Here is a 24144-nt window from a genome sequence, read left to right as displayed (position 1 = left end):
CTGGTAGAATGATTTCTCCATAAATTTCTAGCGAGCTTATTATCGCATTAAAATCAGCAACAATCCCGCCCCATGCGAGCAAATCGACGATTTCACAAGCGTCCTGCGTCACATGCAAGCTATAAAATTGTCTGATTCAATGTTTGTTTCTTTCACTAGCGCCTTCTGCCACGCTCACACACAGACTATAGTGAATCGAGACAGAATGATTCTAAGCCCACCGCGCAAGCGCACACCGGCGGAGACGGAGACGAAGGTTAAGTGCGAGCGTGTAAGGTGAAGGCATTACCTTGCTGACCCTTGGCTCTCACCAGCACGTGTCATGTACGGCGATGCCGTCGTCGTCGTCGTCTTTGGATTGCTCTCCCTTAAAAATGGGATTGCTTGTTTAATGCGACAATTGTTCGCAAGTGGCGCATCACTGTGTTTTATCGTGCAGTTTTAACCAACTTTTTACTATCCTCTTACTTTTCTATGATTTTCTTTATTAACACATTCATTCAATCGAAGAGTAATTCAATAAGAACACAGATTTTTTATCGCCCCCAACACCCAAGCATTAGATGTAATGATAAGTTCCTCCGCGACATGTACCAGATATCCTTGCTCGCTTTTGACACTTTTCAAATCGCATGGCGGTACGCTTATAATTACCACGCGTGCCTGAACCTATGCACGCAGGCCTAGCCGTAACCATATTCTCGGTGTCATGGTTACCACCAGCGCGACAACGCGCAACCACGTTCGAATCTGCGAGAGAGCGTAGCACGCCGATCGTGGCGTAGTAATTGAGAGAGGCAAGCGATCAATGAGCTTTACAGCCATTAGCTCCGATCGCCTGCGCCACGGGCAGGGAAGGCAAACAGATGATGTGAACTCACACTAGTAAGAATGCTGCACGGCATTACGATTAACATTGTAAATTGATCGATGTACCACCTCCTCCTCGTCGTACCTGGTTCGAGGCATACCTAGGGGCACGTCAGCTTGTACCTAGCTCGCTCGGGATCTGGCCGATCAGTTCATCGGTAGCACTTTCATAGAGCAGGTTCGCTCTTCCCTCACCTCAACCGGGAATCCTTTGAAGAGATCGATCGATCCTGCTTGCTGTGATGGATTCAGTGCTCGTAGGGCTGCTGCTATTCACCTGCATCACTTTCGCCCATCCCCAGCAGCAGCATTCCGTTCCGTCCATCTTTATTTACGATGATTTTGAGCGGTGTGAAGCGACCGCATCGGTGTATTGCTATGCCCGCACCATACTGCGTGTCGATCAATTTCCGGCCGGATTCGTAGTGCCACAAACGGAAGTAAGTTTAGCGTTGGTGAAAGTGTTTCGGATGATTCTGTGGTTTGAGGAAGATTCTGGACTCGTGACTTACGCGGTATCTTATCAATGTTTAGAGCACGGATCGAATTGTCCACAAGCATCGGGCGCAGTATCTCGAGCTGGGTGTCTGTTTGCGGGACTGTGAGCAGGAAGTGAAACGCTTAAGTGCAGCCACCAGGAAGACACTCTTCCAGCCAGAAATTCCTGTGAATTTTACTGTAAGTATGCCGTATGTGCGAAAGTGAGCTGCTAGTGGTTAGGCAACCGAAATAGTGAAGAATATCAAGGTTTACGTTTAGGTTTACATCAGGAATGAACTCCAAGACCGGTGTGGAACCGGTAGGGAACAATAGCATAACCTGTACGATTTTAATGTCAATTCCAAGACCGGTAAGGTGGGGTCTTAGGTATCTTTGTCGCATTGATAGCGAATCAGTAATAGTTGCGGAACAAGAATTGAACAACAAGTGTAGATTCAGGAGCAATTCCAAGAGTTGTTCCAAGGGTTCGGGATCCACGATCGTCTATGGTTCAGAAGAAGTATTGGTCTTAAAAAAACTTTAGTATACACTCTGGAGGTATTAGAAACTCCTGGACATTATATTACGCAGCACGGTATCGGGCAGCTAGTGAGCTTACAATGTTAAAATGGAACATTTGGAGTCACTTGCAATACTCTACACACATCTACATTCTAAAAGTAGCTTGTATAATCTAATAGACGCCTGTTAGATTTGTTATCTAGAGTTATCACGCAACAGCAAATCTACGAAACGAAAGCTGCTCAGTATTCTCACCGTGTAGAACTTTCACGGCTGTTCCCGACCACACAACGTGAGAGCAAAGCACATTTACGACTGTCCATTCAAGTATTTTAGCATTAGTTACCCCTCAATCTTTCACAAATGCACTCAGCCCTGGAGCCCCTAATTGCCCGTGAACTACAAATCTTGTTAAATTGTTTAATTCCTTCTCCCACTCCCACTTGTTTAGTTCCTAATTCCGAATGAGCTGTTTCCCACGATGCCGGCCGATAAGCGGCGCTACGAAACGCTGGTGAATGTGTGCGTAAATCAGCGGCTGCGCACGCGTTACAACATTACCGGTTACACGGCCCTCGAGTATTGTCGACCCAAGCCCAAACAAACGGCCCGCCCGTACGGTGTGTACACACAGACGCCCGAACACTCTCTGCCGGCTTGTTGTTGATCATTCCCTTTTGTTGTTTCTCCCCCTTCGAAAACAGATGCATTGGAGGTAATCTTTCTTGCCGTCTCGGGGACGCTTGTCAGTACGCTCATCCTCACCACGCTGCTGGACGTTTGTCGCGTTAACCAAGGTAAGGCGACATCACACCTTCCAAGATCACCTTTACAATTACTGACCATAATAAAACTGACCCGTCTCATCGTACAGAAAATGCAATCGTCTCCGCTTTCTCCGTGCGCCGCAATTGGATGCGCCTGCGGGCCGATGCCGACTCGCCCCTGCACCGCGATCTGCTGTACATCGATGGGCTGCGCGTGCTCGTCAACCATCTGGTGATTGTGCTGCACAGCTTTCTGATCGCAAGCGTTGCCCCGGCTCAGAACTACAGCGAGCTGGAGGACCTGGCGAACAATGTGCCGATGCGCATCTACCTCTCCTCGAACGCGTACCTGGTGCAGATCTTCTTCACGATCGGTGGCTATCTGCTGAGCGTTAACTTTCTGCGCGATGCCGACCGCGGCCCGATCGATGCGCGCTACGCCGGCAACAAGATTCTCAACCGGCTGGTGCGCCTGGTGCCCGTGTATGCGTTCTTTCTACTGTTCTCCGTTAGCCTTAACGTACGCTTCGATGTGAATGTGAACGGGTTTCGGCTGTTTACGGCAGAGAATGCCATTTGCCGTCAGAATTGGTGGGCCAATGTTTTGTTTGTGAATAATTTTCTGTGGCCAAAGGAGCTTTGTTTGATGCACACCTGGTACTTGGCGGCTGATTTGCAACTGTTCCTAATGGCAATGGGTGTTCTGGTGCTGGTGCACCGGAGGCCCAAGAGTGTTGGGGTAGTGTTTTTGGTCGGAGTGGTAGTATCGTTTGCTGTTCCCGGGTATATAACGCACCAGCATAAGTTGCACCCGGTGCTGCCGGGTAAGCTGAGGTAAGAAGGGAGATCGCGATCGATGTGTTTAGAAAAAGATGAATTTGACTCATTTTTTTCTTACAGTGAAGCTAAATTCCTGACCATGTACGAGCCATGGATAAGGCGCATTTATCTACCAAGCTATGCGAATACTGGCTGCTATCTGTACGGAGTCATTGCCGGGTATCTGTACCATCGCACAAAGAACTACAAGATGCAGCTTGAACGATTTTGGGTAAGGATTAGATGTTCTCAAATGATCGTAGAAAGAAGCACTAATCTCTCCTTTCTAGCTCTATCGATTGATCAACGCATACGTAACACCGGTACTGGTCGCCGTGACGGTGTCTTCTTTCCTCTGGTACGTGATCGAAGTCCCAAAACCTAACCTCTGGGTATCGCTCTACAGTGCGCTTTACAGAAACATAATTGGCATCTTTGTGGCTGTGTGCTTTCTGCGCTCCATCGACAAACCTCCTGGTAAGCTCTTTTGTAACACGAATTAAATGATCAACGAGTAACTTCTCATCCTTCTCCCTCTCTCTCTCTGCAGGCATTTTGCGTAGCATTCTCAGCTCCAAACTGCTGACCACACTCGGCAAGCTTACCTACAGTGCGTACGTACTGCACGATGTGGTGATGCGGTTTTTGCTGTTGCGCGAAAACTTCAACAGTGTGATCAACGTGCAAAAGTTTATAGCTTGGGTGTACATTGTGACGGGGGTAGCCTTTGCCGGTGGGCTGGTCGTGTTTCTTGCCATTGAGCAGCCCATGATACAGCTGATTAAACCGTACATAAGCCGAATGTGTCCTGTAGGGGTAAAAGCAAAGCAGAAGTAATATGTAAAGTAGGATAAGTTTTGTACTATTGGGTGGGGTTTTTTTTTTAAATGGAAAATGTGATTTTTAAGTAGCAAGAATCATGACAATAGACCGTGTGGTTATACTTTATTTAAATAGTTTTGTACAATTGTTTCAACTGATGACAAATGGAGGACTAGCAACATGTGAGTAGGTTTTTTTCTTATCCTCATACCGGACGCTGTTGTACATAAGGGAATGGTCTCAGATGCCTTCATGACGACATTGCAGGTGACAACAACTTTACTGCTTACGGGCCTTGCGGCAAATGTGGACGCACGTGGAAGGACAATTTGTGAGGTTTTATTTGGTTGTCGCAAAAAAAAACCTCACAGAACACTTCACTCTTAAGCGTTTGAAGCTGTCCGAATTCTGTTAGTTTAGTTTCGGTTGTACAGTTGAAAGTGTCGCACTGAGTTGGATAAGCGGATTAGGTTTAAAGCCAGTTTATTGATGTGCTGTGAGATAGAGTGAAGATAATAGATCGGAGAAATGGGGGATCTTCTATCGCTTTTGGGTTTGCTCTGTGGCTCGCTCGTAGTATTGAGCAATGGAGAATTTATCGAGAGTGAGTTTTATACTGAGATGTGACATTATTAAGCCTTACTTTTTGATACTGTGAAGGAGCAAAGCTCATTGGTTTTTTTTAATAATGTTGAGAGGAATAAAAGTTCAGTGGCATGATTAACCGGTTAAAAGAATATGGAATTAAAATGAGTTATTAGATTAGATGAATTTGATAACATCTTCATATTACTTTATGCTACATAAGGGCCGAAATAGTCTACTCGAGGCTGACCTCCTCACGAAGATTAACCTTGAACCGCAGAAAAGTGTTTCTCACATCATACTGCCACAGTAAAACCACTTGTTTTTTGCTTCTCTAACTGATTCCATTACGACATTAATTGCTCTCCATTGCGGCTTTTGCTTGGCGTGACCTTCCTGCTGATAAACAAAAAACCAACTCACATTTCACCCTCTACCCAGTGTCACAGTATCATCGTATGCCGAAACTCTGGCAGATGGATGATTACGACCAATGTCTCGAGTCACCCGGACCGGATGAACCTTCGGGCGTGTTCTGTAGTTTGTCCGTCGTACTGAAGCCCAACAATCGGTCTGAGCTTTGGAAGCTGATTGAGGTATTGTCGTGCTCTTGAAGATCATTTCACAATCCATGTTAATTGCCCTCTACTACCTCCCTTAAAGGAGTTTTCCAGCGACTATAAGCGCCACTACAATCACCAAGTGCTGAAGCGAGGCGTCTGTATTAAAAACTGTCAAAAAGCAATTGAAAAGCTTTCACCAGCGGAAAGAAATGCACTAACGGTGGAGCCATTCCCGATTGATGTTCGGGTATGATGAAGGTGTTGCGGTGGATTGGAATAGAAATGATAGGATAGAATGTAATTTCTTCTTTACGCTATGTTTTCTACAGTATAAATTCAATGATGGCATACTGGAAAACATTCCTACGTACCGGGAGGCCTATCACGATGTTCTGGAAATTTGCGTCAATAAGGAGCTTAACGATACGTACGGTTTGGTCGCTCATACCGAGATACTTTCGTGCGACAAATCCACCGATGAGGTTGTTATAGGTAAGATAGCGTTTTAAAACCTCTTAAAAATTATGTTATTATAATATACCGTATTATTAAAATTACAGATGCACTCGATATGTCCTTCCTCATCGTTCTATGCGCGCTTGTATGCTTTGTGACGCTTTCCTCCTGGTACGATAGCTCGATCAACTATAAACGAACCTCCGACCACTACCGACAACCGTTGGACAGCAAACGTATGCTCTTTCCACAAAGTAAATTCTTATTTTTAAACTGATAATTCAATCTGCTTTTCCAAAGGTAAAATGGTTTGGGTGTCCTTCTCTATTCAACGCAACTGGTACCGGCTAACGTCGCGATCGAGGGACGAACTAAACCAAAAGCTGCGCTTTTTCCAGGCGTTCCGATTTCTGACCATGTCGCTGGTAATTTTTGGTCATGCCGCTCTGCTACTTGCCGTCACACCGACCACCCATTCGGAGAAGCTTGAAAGGGTAAGTAAATTAAACAAAATGAATAATAAATAAAGAATAAACTTGTAGTAGAAAACCCCCTTGTAACGCTTTTGCGCCTTTGTTTATGCAAGATGATGCACAACGTGGGCAGCATGATACTCACGAACGGTGTGCAGATCACGCAAACGTTTCTTGGCATGAGTGGCGCACTGTTGGCGATACAGTTTTGCAGCTTTGCCGAGAAACGGAAGGGAAAAGTCAGCTTCCTTTACGTTCCATTTGCGATCCTCTATCGTTACGTCAGGTGAGGAGACGTTTTATTATTAAAGATATATTATTATAGTTTTGTTCATATTATCCAAAACCTTTCAGATTAACACCGGTGTATGCGTTCGTGATATTGCTGCATGCCACGTGGCTGCTGAAGCTGCAAACTGGCCCACTGTGGCGCTGGGGTGCCGAAACCGAACAAATATTCTGCCGCCGGAACTGGTGGACGAACCTACTGTACATCAACAACTACGTACATGCTGACGAACCAGTAAGATTATCGTAGAAAAGCAAAAGCTCGTTTCGTTCCCTCTCTAAAAGTTCATCTAATTTTTCAGTGTGTCCAGCAAGGTTGGTACCTTGGTGCCGAGTTTCAAATATTCATCATCGCACTGATTGTGCTGGTTACGATCGTAAAGATCCCCCGTGCAAAGGTCCCTATACTGGGATTGGTGCTAATTGCGGCCTATATCATTCCCGCGCTCTTCATCTACTACCAAAAGCTTGAGGGAACGTTCGTTGTCACCTTAGAGTAAGATATTTATCAAAAGTCGGGGCAACTTACAACTCTAACTATATGTCAACTCATTCCACAACGCAGAGCTCAACGCTATATCCTTTGGTACGACAAATTCTACCTGCACGCATACATCCCGACTCACATCAACTTCGGTAACTACATCCAGGGCGTGCTGACGGGCGTTATCTACAACGAGCTGCAGAAGCGGTCGATTAATCTGGCCCAAAGTAAAGTATTTCGCGTCGTGTGGTATCTTACCTTTGCGATCATTCCTCTCTCCATGCTGCCGTCCTACATGTTCTACGTGAATGACTTCCCCACGCCATCGGTCTGGATGGCAGCGTACTTTGCCTTGTCGAAGAATCTGTACGGCATCGGTGTAGGGATCGTGATTCTTGGCTGCATTTACGGTGTGAACGGTGTGGTGAAGCGCATGCTTAACTATCCGTTCTTTGAACCGCTCGGCCGGTTGGCGTACGGTGCGTACCTGGTGCATCCGTTCGTGATGCGCTACATGTTTGTTAGTGTACGGGGTCCGGTTCACTACAGTGACTTACTGACGGTAAAGTAGACGGGCAGGCAGGCGGGCAAAGAAGATCAGTTTGATAGTTACTATCGATCACTTTGCATTTACAGCTTTCTCTGGTGTTTGGAGCAACGGTTATGTCCTGCCTGATGGCATTGGTGCTTTGTCTGCTCATTGAGCTCCCCACTACTGCGCTGCAGAATCATATCTTTGGAAGCTTTAAAGGTAAGATGAAGATATTGTTTATTTATTACCACTATATGTGCATTATTTATTACGTTTCCCATAGAGCAAAAGTCGAACCACGTGGATCCAGAAACTGTCACCAATGGTAACATCAACCCAGGCTTTGAGGGGAAGAAAAGTGAACTATAAGTGACATGAGTGCATTTTGTAGGTCCAAAATCCAAAATAATTAAATAAATCGTTCAATTAGCAACATTCAATTAAATGATGTACTTTGTTTTTATTTCCCTGTTTTGGATTCAAAATAAAGCATTCTTATTGTGAATCATCAATAATCCTTTCTTTGCATTGTTATTTTCGAAATAAAAGCATAACCATCATCAGAGATTTTTAGAGATCATTCATATGAAAAAAATGAATATTAAGACATCATTGTCTCTTAATTTGCTAATCGAAGACGATTAACAAATGCTGCTTGAGATTTAAGATCAACAGGCGCTACGCGTTACGCGAGTTGAATTGATCCTTATTTTTGAGAAACCTGCTACCTTTTAAATCTGTCCGGATTATTTATTTATTTATTTATTTTATTATTTTATTGTTTTATTATCTTAAATTGTCCGCCAAAGTGGCTTAACAAAGTATGTTCTTAATACTAGTTTACGCGAGGACATAAGGTTGACGGGTACAGATTACATGGACTGGAGTGAGGAAAAATCACGAAGACGTGAACGGAAACGGGACTCTGGGACATTGAAGTCAAATAAGTGATAGAAGTTATTGAAAGCCGATAGAGCTCGGAGAAAAGGATCGTTCGAACCGTAGCGGGTCTGGCGGGATGGGATGGATAGGGGTGGTCTGTCACGAAGGCGACGAGAGGGCTCATAGAGAGGAATGGCGGATAAGAGGCATGGGACGTCAAGTTCATTTAACAGGAGAGCTGAACTTGCACGGATGTGGGAATGTCTTTCTTCGATGGGGAGTAACCCAAGAAAGAGACAGCGGATAGGATATGAAGGAAGGGATTGATGAGAAACGAGAAGGAAGCGTCGAACAGTTTGGAGATTACCACAGTCAAAAGACAAGGACACAGGGAGGAAAATCTTGAAGTTGTCGGCGTACAGCAGACAGCCATCGGGAGGGAGTACGGAGGTCCAATCATTCACAAATAAAAGGAAAAGAAGGGTGCTGAGAACGCTTCCTTGAGGTACTCCAGAGAGGCCCGTGAAAGAATCTGACAAGCAGGACGAAACTCTAACTCTATACGTTAGAGCTAGACTCTCTAACTCTATTATGTTAGTTTAGTTTCGGTTATACGGTTTGTTGCGACGGGAAAGTTGAAGGCACTCTTAGTTGTAACTCAGGAGATGAGCGCCTGGGAACGCAAGTGTGTTCGGCTTTAAAGAGTGATCGTCAGGAGACTCAGGACACTATCGAATAGGCGGTCAAACGAGTAGGACACGAATGTAGCAGTACAGTGCCCGGATAGTTGTTGTGATAAAACGCGTGTGTTTATTCATTATATTACGAACCACACGAAGACGTAACACCGTTGAAAGTGTCGCACTGAGTTGGATAACGAGCTTAGTTTAAACCAGATTGTGTTGTGCTGTGAGGTTGAGATAAGATCGGGAAAATGGGGAATCTTCTTTGGCTTTTCGGTTTGCTCTGTGGCTCGCTCGTAGTGCTGATCAATGGAGAATTTATAGAGAGTGAGTTTTAGAGTGAGATGCGTGTTTGGTGATGCCGTGATGAAGCAAAGCTCTCTGACTTTGTATGAATTGTGCATCGAGAAATTATAGTTTAGTGAAAACATCATTCAAACACTTGAGAGAATACTATATATAAATAGCATTTATATTTAATTTTAAAGTACGTCCTCATAGCCTGGTAATGTTTTGTTATTTTGTCCAAACAAAAGACTGCGCAAAGTTAACCTCCTCACGAAGATTAACCTTGAACTGAATAAAAGTACCACGACAGTAAAGCAACATGTTTTTTTGCTCCTTTCACTTTCGATATTACTCCATTTCCATTACTTTCACTTACAACATCGATTGCTCTCCATTGCAACCGTATATTCGTGTAACCATCCAGCTGATAAACAAAAAAACCACTTCAATTTCACATTCTACACAGAATCACAGTATCACCGTATGCCGAAACTCTGGCAGATGGATGATTACGACGAATGTCTCGAATCACCCGGTCCGGGAGAACCGCCGGGCGTGTACTGTGGTTTGTCCGTCGTACTGAAGCCCAACAATCGGTCTGAGCTTTGGAAGCTGATTGAGGTATTGTTGTGCTCTTGAAGATCATTTTTTTTACAATCCAAGCCAATGCTATATTTTTGCTTTCCTTTCAGGAGTTTTCCAGCGACTATAAGCGCCACTATAACCATCAAGTGCTCAAATGGGGTGTTTGCATCAGAAGGTGTCAAAAAGCAATTGAAAAGCTCTCACCAGCGGAAAGAAATGCACTAACGGTGGAGCCATTCCCGATTGATGTTCGGGTATGATCAAGATGTTGCGGTGGATTGGAATAGAAATGATAGGATAGAATGTAATTTCCTCTTTACGCTATGTTTTCTGCAGTACAAATTCAATGATGGCATACTGGAAAACATTCCTACGTACCGGGAGGCCTATCACGATGTTCTGGAAATTTGCGTCAACAAGGAGCTTAACGATACGTACGGTTTGGTCGCTCATACCGAGATACTTTCGTGTGACAAATCCACCGATGAGGTTGTTATAGGTAAGATAGCCTATGAATAACTCTAAAAATAAGTTAATTTTAATTTACTTGCTTAATCGATCAAATTACAGATGCACTCGATATGTCCTTCCTTATCGTTCTATGCGCGCTTGTATGCTTTGTGACGCTTTCCTCATGGTACGATAGCTCGATCAACTACAAACGAACCTCCGACCACTACCGACATCCGTTGGACAGCAAACGTATGCTATTATCGTAAAGCTCTTTTGCATTTTTAAGCTGATAATTCACTCTTTTCTTCCAAAGGTAAAATGGTTTGGGTATCCTTCTCTATTCAACGCAACTGGTACCGACTAACGTCGCGATCGCACGACGAACTAAACCAAAAACTGCGCTTCTTCCAGGCGTTCCGATTTATCACATTATGGTTTGTAATAATTGGCCATGTCTCCATGCTGCTTTCTTTCACACCGACCACCGATTCAGAAAAGCTTGAGAAAGTAAGTATTTAAAAAAATAGAATAAAAAAATTAAAAAATTAAACCTTATAGCACTCTTGCCACGCTTTTGCGCCTTTGTTTATGCAAGATGATGCACAACGTGGGCAGCATGATACTCACGAACGGTGTGCAGTTCACACAAACGTTTCTTGCGATGAGTGGCACACTGTTATCGATACAGTTTTGTAGCTTTGCCGAGAAGCGGAAGGGAAAAGTCAGCTTCCTTTACATTCCATTGGCGATCCTTTATCGTTACGTCAGGTAAGACGTTTTACGTTTTATTACTTTGAATGTATTATTATAGTTTTGTTCATAACATAATTTAATTTACAGATTAACTCCGGTGTATGCGTTCATGATACTGCTGCATGCCACGTGGCTGCTGAAGCTGCAAACTGGCCCTCTGTGGCGCTGGGGCGCCGAAACCGAACAAACATCATGCCGCCGGAACTGGTGGACGAACCTACTGTACATCAACAACTACGTACATGCTGATGAGCCAGTAAGCTCGTGTGTGGAGAAAAGCTCGTTTTGTGCCTACTTGAAAATTCCTTCCTCCTTCTCTAGTGTGTCCAGCAGGCATGGTACCTTGGTGCCGAGTTTCAAATATTCATCATCGCACTGATCGTGCTGGTTACGATCGTAAAGATCCCCCGTGCTAAGGTCCTTATACTGGGATTGGTGCTGCTTGCAGGCTACGTCATTCCCGCGCTCTTCATCTACTACCAAAAGCTAGAGGGAACGTACATTATCACTTTAGAGTAAGATGATCTTGTAATGCGCTAGTAGGTGAAACTAACCACTCAAACTATCTGTCCTCTTTTTTCTTATCGCAGAGCCCAACGGTATATCTTTTGGTACGACAAGTTCTACCTGCACGCATACATCCCGACTCACATCAACTTCGGTAACTACATCCAGGGCGTGCTGACGGGCGTTATCTACAACGAGCTGCAGAAACGGTCGATCAATCTGGCCCAAAGTAAAGCATTTAGCATCGTGTGGCATCTTACCTTCGTGATCGTATTCCTCTCGATGTTGCCGTCCTACATGTTCTACGTGAATGACTTCCCCACGCCATCGGTCTGGATGGCTGCGTACTTTGTCGTGTCGAAGAATCTGTACGGCATCGGTGCAGTGATCGTGATTCTTGGCTGCATTTACGGTGTGAACGGTGTGGTGAAGCGTATACTTAACTATCCGTTCTTTGAACCACTGGGAAGATTGACGTACGGTGCTTACCTGGTGCATTTCTCCGTGATGCGCCTCATGTTTTTCAGTGTACGGGCACCGGTTCACTACAGTGACTTACTGGCGGTAATGCAGACGGGCAGGCGGGCGAATGAGGTCATGTTGATAGTTACTGTCGATCACTTTGCACTTACAGCTTTCTCTGGTGTTTGGAGCAACGGTTATGTCCCTCCTGATGGCATTGGTGCTTTGTCTGCTCATTGAGCTCCCCACTACTGCGCTGCAGAATCATATCTTTGGAAGCTTTAAAGGTAGCTGGAATTTATATGTTTATTTAAGGTCACTGATTGTGCATTGTTTATTGCGTCTCCCATAGAGCAAAAGTCGAACCCCGTGGATCCAGAAACTGCCACCAATGGTAACATCAGCCCAGGCTTTGAGGGGAAGAAAAGTGAAATATAAGCAACATGAGTGCATTTTGTAGGTCCAAAACCCAAAATAATTAAATAAATCGTCCAATAAGCAACATTTAATTTAGTGATGTATTTTGTTTTTATTTCCCTGTTTTAGATTCAAAATAAAGCATTCTTATTGTAAATCATCAATAATCCTTTCTTTGCATTGTTATTTTCGAAATAAAAACAACACCATCATCAGAGATTTTAAGAGATCATTCATAAAAAAAGAATAAATATGAAGACATCATTGTCTCTCAATTTGCTAATCGAAGACGATTAACAAATGCTGCTTGAGATTTGAGATCAACAGACGCTACGCGTAACGCTACCATAACCTAGAAAGTTGATCCTTATTTTTGAGAAACCTGCGACCATTTAAATCTGTCCGGATTATGTTAGTTTAGTTTCGGTTATACGGTTTGTTGCGACGGGAAAGTTGAAGGCACCCTTAGTTGTAACTCAGGAGATGAGCGCCTGGGAACGCAAGTGTGTTCGGCTTTAAAGAGTGATCGTCAGGAGACTCAGGACACTATCGAATAGGCGGTCAAGCGAGTAGGACACGAATGTAGCAGTACAGTGCCCGGATAGTTGTTGTGATAAAACGCGTGTGTTTATTCATTATATTACGAACCACACGAAGACGTAACACCGTTGAAAGTGTCGCACTGAGTTGGATAACGAGCTTAGTTTAAACCAGATTGTGTTGTGGGTTGAGTTAAGATCGGGAAAATGGGAAACCTTCTTTGGCTTTTCGGTTTGCTCTGTGGCTTGCTCGTAGTGCCAATCAATGGAGAATTTATAGAGAGTGAGTTTTAGAGTGAGGTGCAATCTTATTAAGTCGTGTTTGGTGATTTCGTGGTGAAACAGAACATTCTGACTTTTAAATGTATTTAGAGAAGTTATAGTTTAGTGGAAACATTATTCAAACACTTGAAAGAATATTCAAGCATTTATATTTAATTTTGAAGTATGTCCTCATAGCCTGGTAATATTTTGTTATTTTGTCCAAACAAAAGTCAGCGCAAAGTTAACCTCCTCACGAAGATTAACCTTGAACTGAATAAAAGTACCACGACAGTAAGGCAACATGTTTTTTTGCTCCTTTCACTTTTGATATTACTCCATTTCCATTGCTTTCACTTACAACATCGATTGCTCTCCATTGCAACCGTATATTCGTGTAACCATCCAGCTGATAAACAAAAAAACCACTTCAATTTCACATTCTACACAGAATCACAGTATCACCGTATGCCGAAACTCTGGCAGATGGATGATTACGACGAATGTCTCGAATCACCCGGTCCGGGCGAACCTCCGGGCGTGTACTGTGGTTTGTCCATCGTACTGAAGCCCAACAACCAGTCTGAGCTTTGGAAGCTGATTGAGGTATTGTTGTGCTCTTGAAGATCTTTTTTTTTTTTACAATCCAAGCCAATGCTATATTTTTGCTTTCCTTTCAGGAGTTTTCCAGCGACTATAAGCGCCACTATAACCATCAAGTGCTGAAGCGAGGCGTCTGTATTAAAAAGTGTCAAAAAGCGATTGAAAAGCTCTCACCAGCGGAAAGAAGTGCATTAACGGTGGAGCCATTCCCGATTGATGTTCGGGTATGATATTCATATTCATATTTATATTTATTTGTCTACGTTTTGGTTACACAAATACTTAAATAATACTTATTATCTATGTTCATAACCTAGCAAAAATTAACACAAATTATCAAAAATTTAGTCAGCTTGGGATTATGGAGGGTTCTGATTCGGGATCAGAAAGAGGATAAGGGAAGGATGAAATCAAACATAGAGTATACACAGTTAAATCGACGAATTGCACGAAGGAGGGGGTTATTACGGCCCACTGAGTTCGCGGAATGGGATCACTAGTGGAGGGCGGTTACTATGGACACAGTTCGGGGCGAAGAAAGGGATAGAAGAAAGGAGGGATGGAGAATCAATATTACCAAGGAGTAATGCGGCAGTAAAGGAGTATTGGGCATGGGAACGGCGGTTTTCGAATAGTTCCAGGCCAGGCTGCCAACACCTGTTCTCGTAAGGAGGCATAGGGGAGGACAATCCACCCAGGATTTTGCATATAGCAAACCTAGTGAACGATCGCTGCACCCGCTCGATACGTTCCACGTGGGTCCGAGCTGTAGGGGACCGGACTACTGAGCAGTACTTCAGAATCGATCTGACCAGAGAGCAGAACAGAGTCTTCAGGCATAAAGACTTGATTGACAGTTGAGTCAATGTGATGGCTGAAGGTGAGACCCCTGTCAAGCCAGACACTGAGGTCTTTTACGACACAAACATGATTGACTTGCACAGAATTTAGAACGTACGAGCGAGTAATTGGAGACTGCGAACGACTAAACGAAATGACGTTACACTTATCAGGACATACTGTGAGGGAATTACTAGATCACCTAGAGCAAAAACGAACAAGAATATTTTGTAAGGAAATACAATCACTAGGAGACTGGGAGACAGACTTTGAGGTCGTCTGCGTAGCAGAGGAAACACTCAGGAGGGAGGGCAGTATGGAAATCATTATTAAAAATTATAAACAGCAAAGAGCTTAGGACACTACCTTGCGGTACGCCTGCACTACATGAAAAGGGAGTCGAAAATAGATCATTAAATTTAACACTATACGAACGATCACATAGAAAAGAACGTAACCAAGATACAAAAAGACTATTGACGTCAAGTTGTGAAATTTTATTTAGAAGTAGGGAATGAAGAATACGATAAAATGCAGATTTAATCAGTATAAATAGTATCAACTTGTTTAACTGATTCTAACTGAGATGATACGAAAGAGATAAGGACAGAAGGTTAGTTGTTGTAGAACGGTTAGGAAAAAAGCCATGTTGCTGAGGGATAATAGTAGAAGAGGTGAATTTAAACACATAAGTATGGATAATATTCTCAAATATCTTGGTTATTGTGTATTGTATTGAGATACCGCAGTAATTGGAAATGACAGATGGGTTACCTTTTTTGTGTATGGGGACAAGCCATGCTCGCTACCACAATAAAGGGAATGAAGACTTGGACAAAGATAGGTGAAAATATTTGACCAATAGAGGGACGAACAGATAAGGTGACTTTTTTAAAACTGAGGCTGGATGATGAAGGTGTTACGGTTAAAATGATACGTTTGGATGTAATTTCCTCTTTGCGCTATGTTTTCTGCAGTACAAATTCAATGATGGCATACTGAAAGACATTCCTATGTACAGAGCGGCTTATAAAAATGTTCTGGAAATTTGCGTCAATAAGGAGCTTAACGATACGTACGGTTTGGTCGCTCATACCGAGATACTTTCGTGTGACAAATCCACCGATGAGGTTGTTATAGGTAAAAGATAGCCTATAAATAACTCTAAAAATAAGTTAATTTTAATTTACTTGCTTAATCGATCAAATTACAGATGCACTCGATATGTCCTTCCTCATCGTTCTATGCGCGCTTGTATGCTTTGTGACGCTTTCCTCCTGGTACGATAACTCGATCAACTACAAACGAACCTCCGACCACTACCGACAACCGTTGGACAGCAAACGTATGCTATTTCCACAAAGCATATTCTTATTTTTAAACTGATAATTCAATCTGCTTTTCCAAAGGTAAAATGGTTTGGGTGTCCTTCTCTATTCAACGCAACTGGTACCGGCTAACGTCGCGATCGCGCGATGAACTAAACCAAAAGCTGCGCTTCTTCCAGGCGTTCCGATTTCTCACAATAACGTTGATAATTTTTGGTCATTTCACTATGCTGCTTTCTGTTTCACCGACCACCGATACGGAGAAGCTCGAGAGAGTAAGTCTAAAAATAAAATAAAATTGAAAAAAAAACTTACATCCTCTTACGACGCTATTGCACATTCATTTATGCCAGATAATGCACAACGTAGGCAGCATGATACTCACCAACGGTGGACAGATCACACAAACGTTTCTTGGCATGAGTGGCGTACTGTTGGCTATAAAATTTTGCAGCTTTGTCGAGAAGCGAAAGGGAAAAGTCAGCTTCCTTTCCGTTCCATATGAGATCCTCTATCGTTACGTAAGGTGAGAATAATTTTTTATTAAATAACGTATATTTTTAATAATGTAGTTCATAATATAATTTAACATATAGATTAACACCGGTGTATGCGTTCGTGATATTGCTGCATGCCACGTGGCTGCTGAAGCTGCAAACTGGCCCTCTGTGGAGCTGGATTGCCAAAACGGAGCAAACATTCTGCCGCCGGAACTGGTGGACGAACCTACTGTACATCAACAACTACGTACATGCTGACGAACCAGTAAGATTATCGTAGAAAAGCAAAAGCTCGTTTCGTTCCCTCTCTAAAAGTTCATCTATATTTTCAGTGTGTCCAGCAGGCATGGTACCTTGGTGCCGAGTTTCAAATATTCATCATCGCACTGATCGTGCTGGTTACGATCGTAAAGATCCCCCGTGCAAAGGTCCTTATACTGGGATTGATGCTACTTGCAGGCTACGTCATTCCCGCGCTCTTCATCTACTACCAAAAGCTTGAGGGAACGTACCTTGTCACCTTAGAGTAAGATGATCTTGTAATGCGCTAGTAGGTGAAACTAACCACTCAAACTATCTGTCAACTCATTCCACAACGCAGAGCTCAACGTTATCTTCTTTGGTACGACAAGTACTACCTGCACGCATACATCCCGACGCACATCAACTTCGGCAACTACATCCAGGGCGTCCTGACGGGTCTTGTCTACTGCGAGTTGCAGAAGCGGTCGATCAATCTGGCGCAAAGTAAAGTATTTAGCATCGTGTGGCATCTTACTATCGTGATCCTACCTCTCTCCTGGCTGCCGTCCTACATGTTCTACGTGAATGACTTCCCCACGCCATCGGTCTGGATGGCAGCGTACTTTGCCTTGTCAAAGAATCTGTACGGCTTCGGTATGGGAATCATCATTCTGGGCTGCATTTACGGTGTGAACGGTGTGGTGAAGCGTATGCTTAACTATCCGTTCTTTGAACCGCTCGGAAGATTGACGTACGGTGCGTTCCTGGTGCATCCGTTTGTGATGCGCTTTATGTTTGCCAGTGTACGGGCACCGGTTCACTACAGTGACTTACTGACGGTAAAGTAGACAAGCAGGCGGGCGAGGAAGGTCAGTTTGATAGTTACTATCGATCACTTTGCACTTACAGCTTTCTCTGGTGTTTGGTGCATCGGTTATGTCCCTCCTGATGGCATTGGTGCTTTGTCTGCTCATTGAGCTCCCCACTACTGCGCTGCAGAATCATATCTTTGGAAGCTTTAAAGGTAGCTGGAATTTATATGTTTATTTAAGGTCACTGATTGTGCATTGTTGATTGCGTTTCTTATAGAGCAAAAGTCGAGCCCCGTGGATCCAGAAACTGTCACCAATGGTACCAATCAATCGCTACTAAACACAGGCCATGAGGGGAAAAAGGGTAAACTGTAAGCGGCATGAGTACTTTTGGTAGGTCTCATATTCATATAAAATAATTAAATCGTTCAATTACCGAATTTAATTAAAATGATACGTCATTATGTTTTTTCTTGGCTATTTTGAGCACAAATAAATCATAATAAGTGTGAATCATCAATAAACCGTTCTCTTTGCATTTATAAAACCGAAATAAACATGCATGATAGTATAGGGACATGATAGGGGGCGGTCCCGTGGTACAGTCGTCAACTCGAACAACTCAATAACATGTGGCCTGTCATGGGTTCAAGCCCAGAATGGATCGTCCCTCCGTAGCAAGGATTGAGTATCCGGCTACGTGGTAATGAAAATAGAATGTTTTCAAAACGGTACGCTGCTCTCTCATGATGAAGAATCTTGCATAACCTCTCTTAGAGTAGTCCTGGGGCATTGCGTAGGGTCGGTATCGTTGAATCCGTTTCGAAAATTTCTTTGGCTTACTGTAGTCAGTTGCTTCATGGGACTGGGTGATTGGCCCCGCGCTCACGTGACCGTTTTGTTTAGCGTCGGGTTGACACCCCCCCCCCCCCCCCCCGACGTTCAGGCATCCAGTTACCCGGGAAACCCAACCCCTCCTGGTTTGCCATATGCCACCATCCGCTCAAGGGGTTGGATCAAGCCCGTGTACCCAAGCTTGGATATGTGGTGGCACACGTTACCACTCTGCACGACGAGGACGTGTCGGAATAGGAGTTGGATGGGAGAGCCTGTATTATCCCTCGAGGGGCTTCGAATCCCATCCCATTGCATTGCATAATCAACTAAACGGTAATTAGATATGTTATCTAAAGCCATCACGCAACCGTAACTCAACATACTAAAGATTCTCCGTGTTCGCGGCGTGTAAAACCAAACATTCAAAATTTGATTGAAATTTAACAAAAAGTAGAATATGCAACATTGTTTGAATGTATTCAATAAATTATTGAAAAGAGATATATTTTTTAAGTTTTTATTTCTATTGAATTTTATGCTATTTAGACTGTTTAAAATAATTCTACCAAAATAATATTACAACTTGTATCGATAATTATGTTTTATGAATTATTATAGTTGTTATATGCAATTCTTGAAAATAGTTTCTCAACTATTCAATATTTGTGTTATTTTTATCAATCATGTGAACATACTAAATATGCAGAAATAATTGTCTATCAAATTCCCCATCGAGGAAGATTACAAAATGCCTTTAGTAGAACTGCTACTCGGGTTTGAGATAAACAGGCGTTATGAATAACACTACCGTAGCGTTAAGGGCTGATCTTTACTATTGCCAACGATTGTACAGTTATACAATGTTATGACGGGTCGAAGGCACCCTTAGTGGAAACTCCTGAGATGAGCGCCTGGGAACGCGAGTGTGATCGGCTTTAAAGAGTGATCGTCAGGAGACTCAGGACACTATCGAATAGGCGGTCAAGCGAGTAGGACACGAATGTAGCAGTACAGTGCCCGGATAGTTGTTGTGATAAAACGCGTGTGTTTATTCATTATATTACGAACCACACGAAGACGTAACACCGTTGAAAGTGTCGCACTGAGTTGGATAACGAGCTTAGTTTAAACCAGATTGTGTTGTGGGTTGAGTTAAGATCGGGAAAATGGGAAACCTTCTTTGGCTTTTCGGTTTGCTCTGTGGCTTGCTCGTAGTGCCAATCAATGGAGAATTTATAGAGAGTGAGTTTTAGAGTGAGGTGCAATCTTATTAAGTCGTGTTTGGTGATGCCGTGATGAAGCAAAGCTCTCTGACTTTGTATGAATTGTGTATCGAGAAGTTATAGTTTAGTGGAAACATTATTCAAACACTTGAAAGAATATTCAAGCATTTATATTTAATTTTGAAGTATGTCCTCATAGCCAGGAAATGTTTTGTTATTGTGTCCAAACAAAAGTCTGAGCAAAGATAGCCTCCTCACGAAGATTAACCTTGAACTGAATAAAAGTACCACGACAGTAAAGCAACATGTTTTTTGCTCCTTTCACTTTCGATATTACTCCATTTCCATTACTTTCACTTACAACATCGATTGCTCTCCATTGCAACCGTATATTCGTGTAACCATCCAGCTGATAAACAAAAAAACCACTTCAATTTCACATTCTACACAGAATCACAGTATCACCGTATGCCGAAACTCTGGCAGATGGATGATTACGACGAATGTCTCGAATCACCCGGTCCGGGAGAACCGCCGGGCGTGTACTGTGGTTTGTCCGTCGTTCTGAAGCCCAATAATCGGTCTGAGCTTTGGAAGCTGATTGAGGTATTGTTGTGCTCTTGAAGATAATTTTTTTTACAATCCAAGCCAATGCTATATTTTTGCTTTCCTTTCAGGAGTTTTCCAGTGACTATAAGCGCCACTACAACCATCAAGTGCTCAAATGGGGTGTTTGCATCAAAAGGTGTCAAAAAGCGATTGAAAAGCTCTCACCAGCGGAAAGAAATGCACTAACGGTGGAGCCATTCCCGATTGATGTTCGGGTATGATGAAGGTGTTGCGGTGGATTGGAATAGAAATGATAGGATAGAATGTAATTTCTTCTTTGCGCTATGTTTTCTGTAGTACAAACTCGATGATGGCATACTGGAAGACATTTCTACGTACCGGGAAGCCTATCAAGATGTCCTGGAAATTTGCGTCAACAAGGAGCTTAACGATACGTACGGTTTGGTCGCCTATACCGAGATACTATCGTGTAACAAATCCACCGATGAGGTTGTTATAGGTAGGATAGCGTAAAAAACACTCTTCACACTTTGACGGCCGCATTATTCGTTTCCGTTTTTTTCACCGGACACCGTAGCTATTTTTTATAAATTGCGCGTGTTGCCGGTTCGTCTTAATAGTGCTTTGCTTTGATATTTTCTTTCTTATTCTGTGTGTTTGCCTGCTCTTTTCTGTTTTGAGTAATTTGGGTAGGTTGAAAAATAATTAAAAATGTATAATACAATAACCTGCGTGAATTAAAACACTGCATCACACCACAGTGCTGTGCTCGGCCGTTGCAGTGTTTAATATCATTCCATTTTAAATACCTTTATTAATCAAATTACAGATGTACTCGATATGTCCTTCCTCATCGTTCTATGCGCGCTCGTATGCTTTGTGACGCTTTCCTCTTGGTACGATAGCTCGATCAACTACAAACGAACCTCCGACCACTACCGACAACCGTTGGACAGTAAACGTATGCTATTTCCACAAAACATATTCTTATTTTAAACTGATAATTCAATCTGCTTTTCCAAAGGTAAAATGGTTTTGGTATCCTTCTCTATTCAACGCAACTGGTACCGGCTAACGTCGCGATCGAAGGACGAACTAAACCAAAAGCTGCGCTTCTTCCATGCGTTCCGATTTCTCACAATAGTACTGGTAATTTTTGGTCATACCTCCTTACTTCTAGTCGTTACACCGACCACTGATTTGGAAAAGCATGAGAGAGTAAGTCTAAAAATAAAATAAAATTAATAAAAAAAAAACTCATAGCCCCTTGTGATGTTTTGCGCTATTGTTTATGCAAGATAATGCACAGCGTAGGCAGCATGATACTCACGAACGGTGGACAGATCACACAAACGTTTCTTGGAATGAGCGGCGTACTGTTGGCAGTAAAGTTTTGCAGTTTTTCCGAGAAGCGGAAGGGAAAAGTCAGCTTCCTTTACGTTCCATTTGCGATCCTCTATCGTTACGTCAGGTAAGGAGACGTTTCATTATTTTCCATATATTTTTATTATGTTGTTCATATTATCCAAAACATTTCAGATTAACACCGGTGTATGCGTTCGTGATATTGCTGCATGCCACGTGGTTGCTGAAGCTGCAAACTGGCCCACTGTGGCGCTGGGGCGCCGAAACGGAGCAAACATTCTGCCGCCGGAACTGGTGGACGAACCTACTGTACATCAACAACTACGTACATGCTGACGAACCAGTAAGATTATCGTAGAAAAGCAAAAGCTCGTTTCGTTCCCTCTCTAAAAGTTCATCTAATTTTTCAGTGTGTCCAGCAAGGTTGGTACCTTGGTGCCGAGTTTCAAATATTCATCATCGCACTGATTGTGCTGGTTACGATCGTAAAGATCCCCCGTGCAAAGGTCCTTATACTGGGATTGGTGCTGCTTGCAGGCTACGTCATTCCCGCGGTCTTCATCTACTACCAAAAGCTTGAGGGAACGTACCTTGTCACCTTAGAGTAAGATGATCTTGTAATGCGCTAGTAGGTGAAACTAACCACTCAAACTATCTGTCAACTCATTCCACAACGCAGAGCTCAACGTTATCTTCTTTGGTACGACAAGTACTACCTGCACGCATACATCCCGACGCACATCAACTTCGGCAACTACATCCAGGGCGTCCTGACGGGTCTTGTCTACAACGAGCTGCAGAAACGATCGATCAATCTGGCGCAAAGTAAAGTATTTAGCATCGTGTGGCATCTTACTATCGTGATCCTACCTCTCTCCTGGCTGCCGTCCTACATGTTCTACGAGAATGACTTCCCCACGCCATCGGTGTGGATGGCTGCGTATTTTATCATGTCAAAGAATCTGTATGGCATCGGTATAGGGATCGTGATTCTTGGCTGCATTTACGGTGTGAACGGTGTGGTGAAGCGTATGCTTAACTATCCGTTCTTTGAACCGCTCGGAAGATTGACGTACGGTGCGTTCCTGGTGCATCCGTTTGTGATGCGCTTTATGTTTGCCAGTGTACGGGCACCGGTTCACTACAGTGACTTACTGACGGTAAAGTAGACTGGCAGGTAGGCGGGCGAAGGAGATCAGTTTGATACTTACTGTCGATCACTTTGCACTTACAGCTTTCTCTGGTGTTTGGAGCAACGGTTATGTCCTACCTGATGGCATTGGTGCTTTGTCTGCTCATTGAACTCCCCACTTCTGCGCTGCAGAATCACCTCTTTAGAAGCTTTGAAGGTAGGAGAAATATATTGTTTATTTATTGCCAATATATGTGTATTGTTTATTGTGTTTCCCATAGATCAAAAGTCGAACCGTGTAGATCGAGAAAGTGGAACCAATGGTACCAACCAAACGCTTATCATCCCGGGCCTAGCTGGGAAGCAAAGTTAACTGTAAGCGGCATGAGTAGTTTTTGTAGGTCTCATATTCATATTAAATAATTCAATAAATCGTCCAATAATCAAAATTAATTAAAATGATAAATTGTGTTTTTTCTTCGCTGTTTTTGAGTAAAAATAAATCTTCATGTGAATCCTCAATAACCCGTGATCGTTGCATTTATACAACCGAAAGAAACATGCATGATAGAATGTTATTAAACGGCACTGTTCTTAGAAGATGCTTGCATAATCTAAATAACGGTGATTTAAAACCATCATGCAACATCAAATGAACAAACGAAAGTTGCTCAGTATTCTCAGCGTGTAGAACTTTCAAGACTTTTTCACTATACAACGTGAGAGCCATTTACAGTTAGGTCCGTTCATTCAAGCATATTAGCATTAGTTTCCGCTCAATCTCCTGGAAACGATCAACCTCGCCGGTGTTAGAGGAATGCATCTTTCACAAGTGCAGCAAAAGGAAGTATCAGTCCACTACGTAATATTGGAGCAGCGTAAAATGGCTAATAATAATAATAATAATAATAATAATAATAATAATAATAATAATAATAATAATAATAATAATAATAATAATAATAATAATAATAATAATAATAATAATAATAATAATAATAATAATAATAATAATAATAATAATAATAATAATAATAATAATAATTATAATAATAATAATAATAATAATAATTATAATAAAAATAATAATATTAATTATAATAATAATAATAATAATAATAACAATAATAATAAAAGTAATTATAATAATAATAATAATAATAATAATAATGATAATGATAAAATAATAATAAAAATATT

The 24144-nt window shown here is 42.6% G+C and overlaps 5 protein-coding genes across 5 annotated transcripts; all 5 read left to right on the top strand.

Annotated features, from left to right (window-relative positions):
• The first annotated feature begins 998 nt into the window (after positions 1–998).
• LOC120896520 (regulator of hypoxia-inducible factor 1-like) lies at positions 999–4412 on the top strand. Its single transcript, XM_040300703.1, has 8 exons — positions 999–1310; positions 1405–1548; positions 2324–2492; positions 2577–2669; positions 2747–3473; positions 3540–3690; positions 3749–3935; positions 4009–4412. The coding sequence occupies exons 1-8, from the start codon at positions 1113–1115 to the stop codon at positions 4293–4295; spliced, it is 1956 nt and encodes a 651-aa protein (XP_040156637.1). The 5' UTR covers positions 999–1112; the 3' UTR covers positions 4296–4412.
• A 2058-nt stretch (positions 4413–6470) lies between these two features.
• On the top strand, positions 6471–8030 carry LOC120895025 (O-acyltransferase like protein-like). Its single transcript, XM_040298004.1, has 6 exons — positions 6471–6643; positions 6712–6880; positions 6948–7141; positions 7211–7691; positions 7766–7880; positions 7945–8030. The coding sequence occupies exons 1-6, from the start codon at positions 6471–6473 to the stop codon at positions 8028–8030; spliced, it is 1218 nt and encodes a 405-aa protein (XP_040153938.1).
• Positions 8031–9477: 1447 nt separating this feature from the next.
• Positions 9478–12734, top strand: LOC120895022 (nose resistant to fluoxetine protein 6-like). The gene is made up of 12 exons (XM_040297990.1): positions 9478–9553; positions 9981–10135; positions 10207–10353; positions 10436–10598; positions 10670–10801; positions 10866–11059; positions 11148–11320; positions 11393–11561; positions 11627–11820; positions 11896–12376; positions 12447–12561; positions 12627–12734. Exons 1-12 carry the CDS (start codon positions 9478–9480, stop codon positions 12710–12712), a joined length of 2085 nt encoding a protein of 694 aa, XP_040153924.1. The 3' UTR covers positions 12713–12734.
• Positions 12735–13948: 1214 nt separating this feature from the next.
• On the top strand, positions 13949–18241 carry LOC120895932 (O-acyltransferase like protein-like). The gene is made up of 11 exons (XM_040299671.1): positions 13949–14097; positions 14172–14318; positions 15912–16074; positions 16148–16279; positions 16344–16537; positions 16616–16788; positions 16859–17027; positions 17095–17288; positions 17364–17844; positions 17915–18029; positions 18095–18241. The coding sequence occupies exons 1-11, from the start codon at positions 13960–13962 to the stop codon at positions 18190–18192; spliced, it is 2004 nt and encodes a 667-aa protein (XP_040155605.1). The 5' UTR covers positions 13949–13959; the 3' UTR covers positions 18193–18241.
• Positions 18242–19644: 1403 nt separating this feature from the next.
• Positions 19645–23342, top strand: LOC120895014 (nose resistant to fluoxetine protein 6-like). The gene is made up of 12 exons (XM_040297979.1): positions 19645–19896; positions 20329–20483; positions 20555–20701; positions 20784–20946; positions 21277–21408; positions 21472–21665; positions 21746–21918; positions 21987–22163; positions 22222–22416; positions 22492–22972; positions 23047–23161; positions 23226–23342. Exons 1-12 carry the CDS (start codon positions 19821–19823, stop codon positions 23315–23317), a joined length of 2100 nt encoding a protein of 699 aa, XP_040153913.1. The 5' UTR covers positions 19645–19820; the 3' UTR covers positions 23318–23342.
• Positions 23343–24144: the final 802 nt, after the last annotated feature.

Source organism: Anopheles arabiensis, chromosome 2, assembly GCF_016920715.1.
Source record: "Anopheles arabiensis isolate DONGOLA chromosome 2, AaraD3, whole genome shotgun sequence".
NCBI lineage: Eukaryota > Metazoa > Arthropoda > Insecta > Diptera > Culicidae > Anopheles > Anopheles arabiensis.
This window is presented reverse-complemented; position numbering and strand designations above follow the sequence as displayed.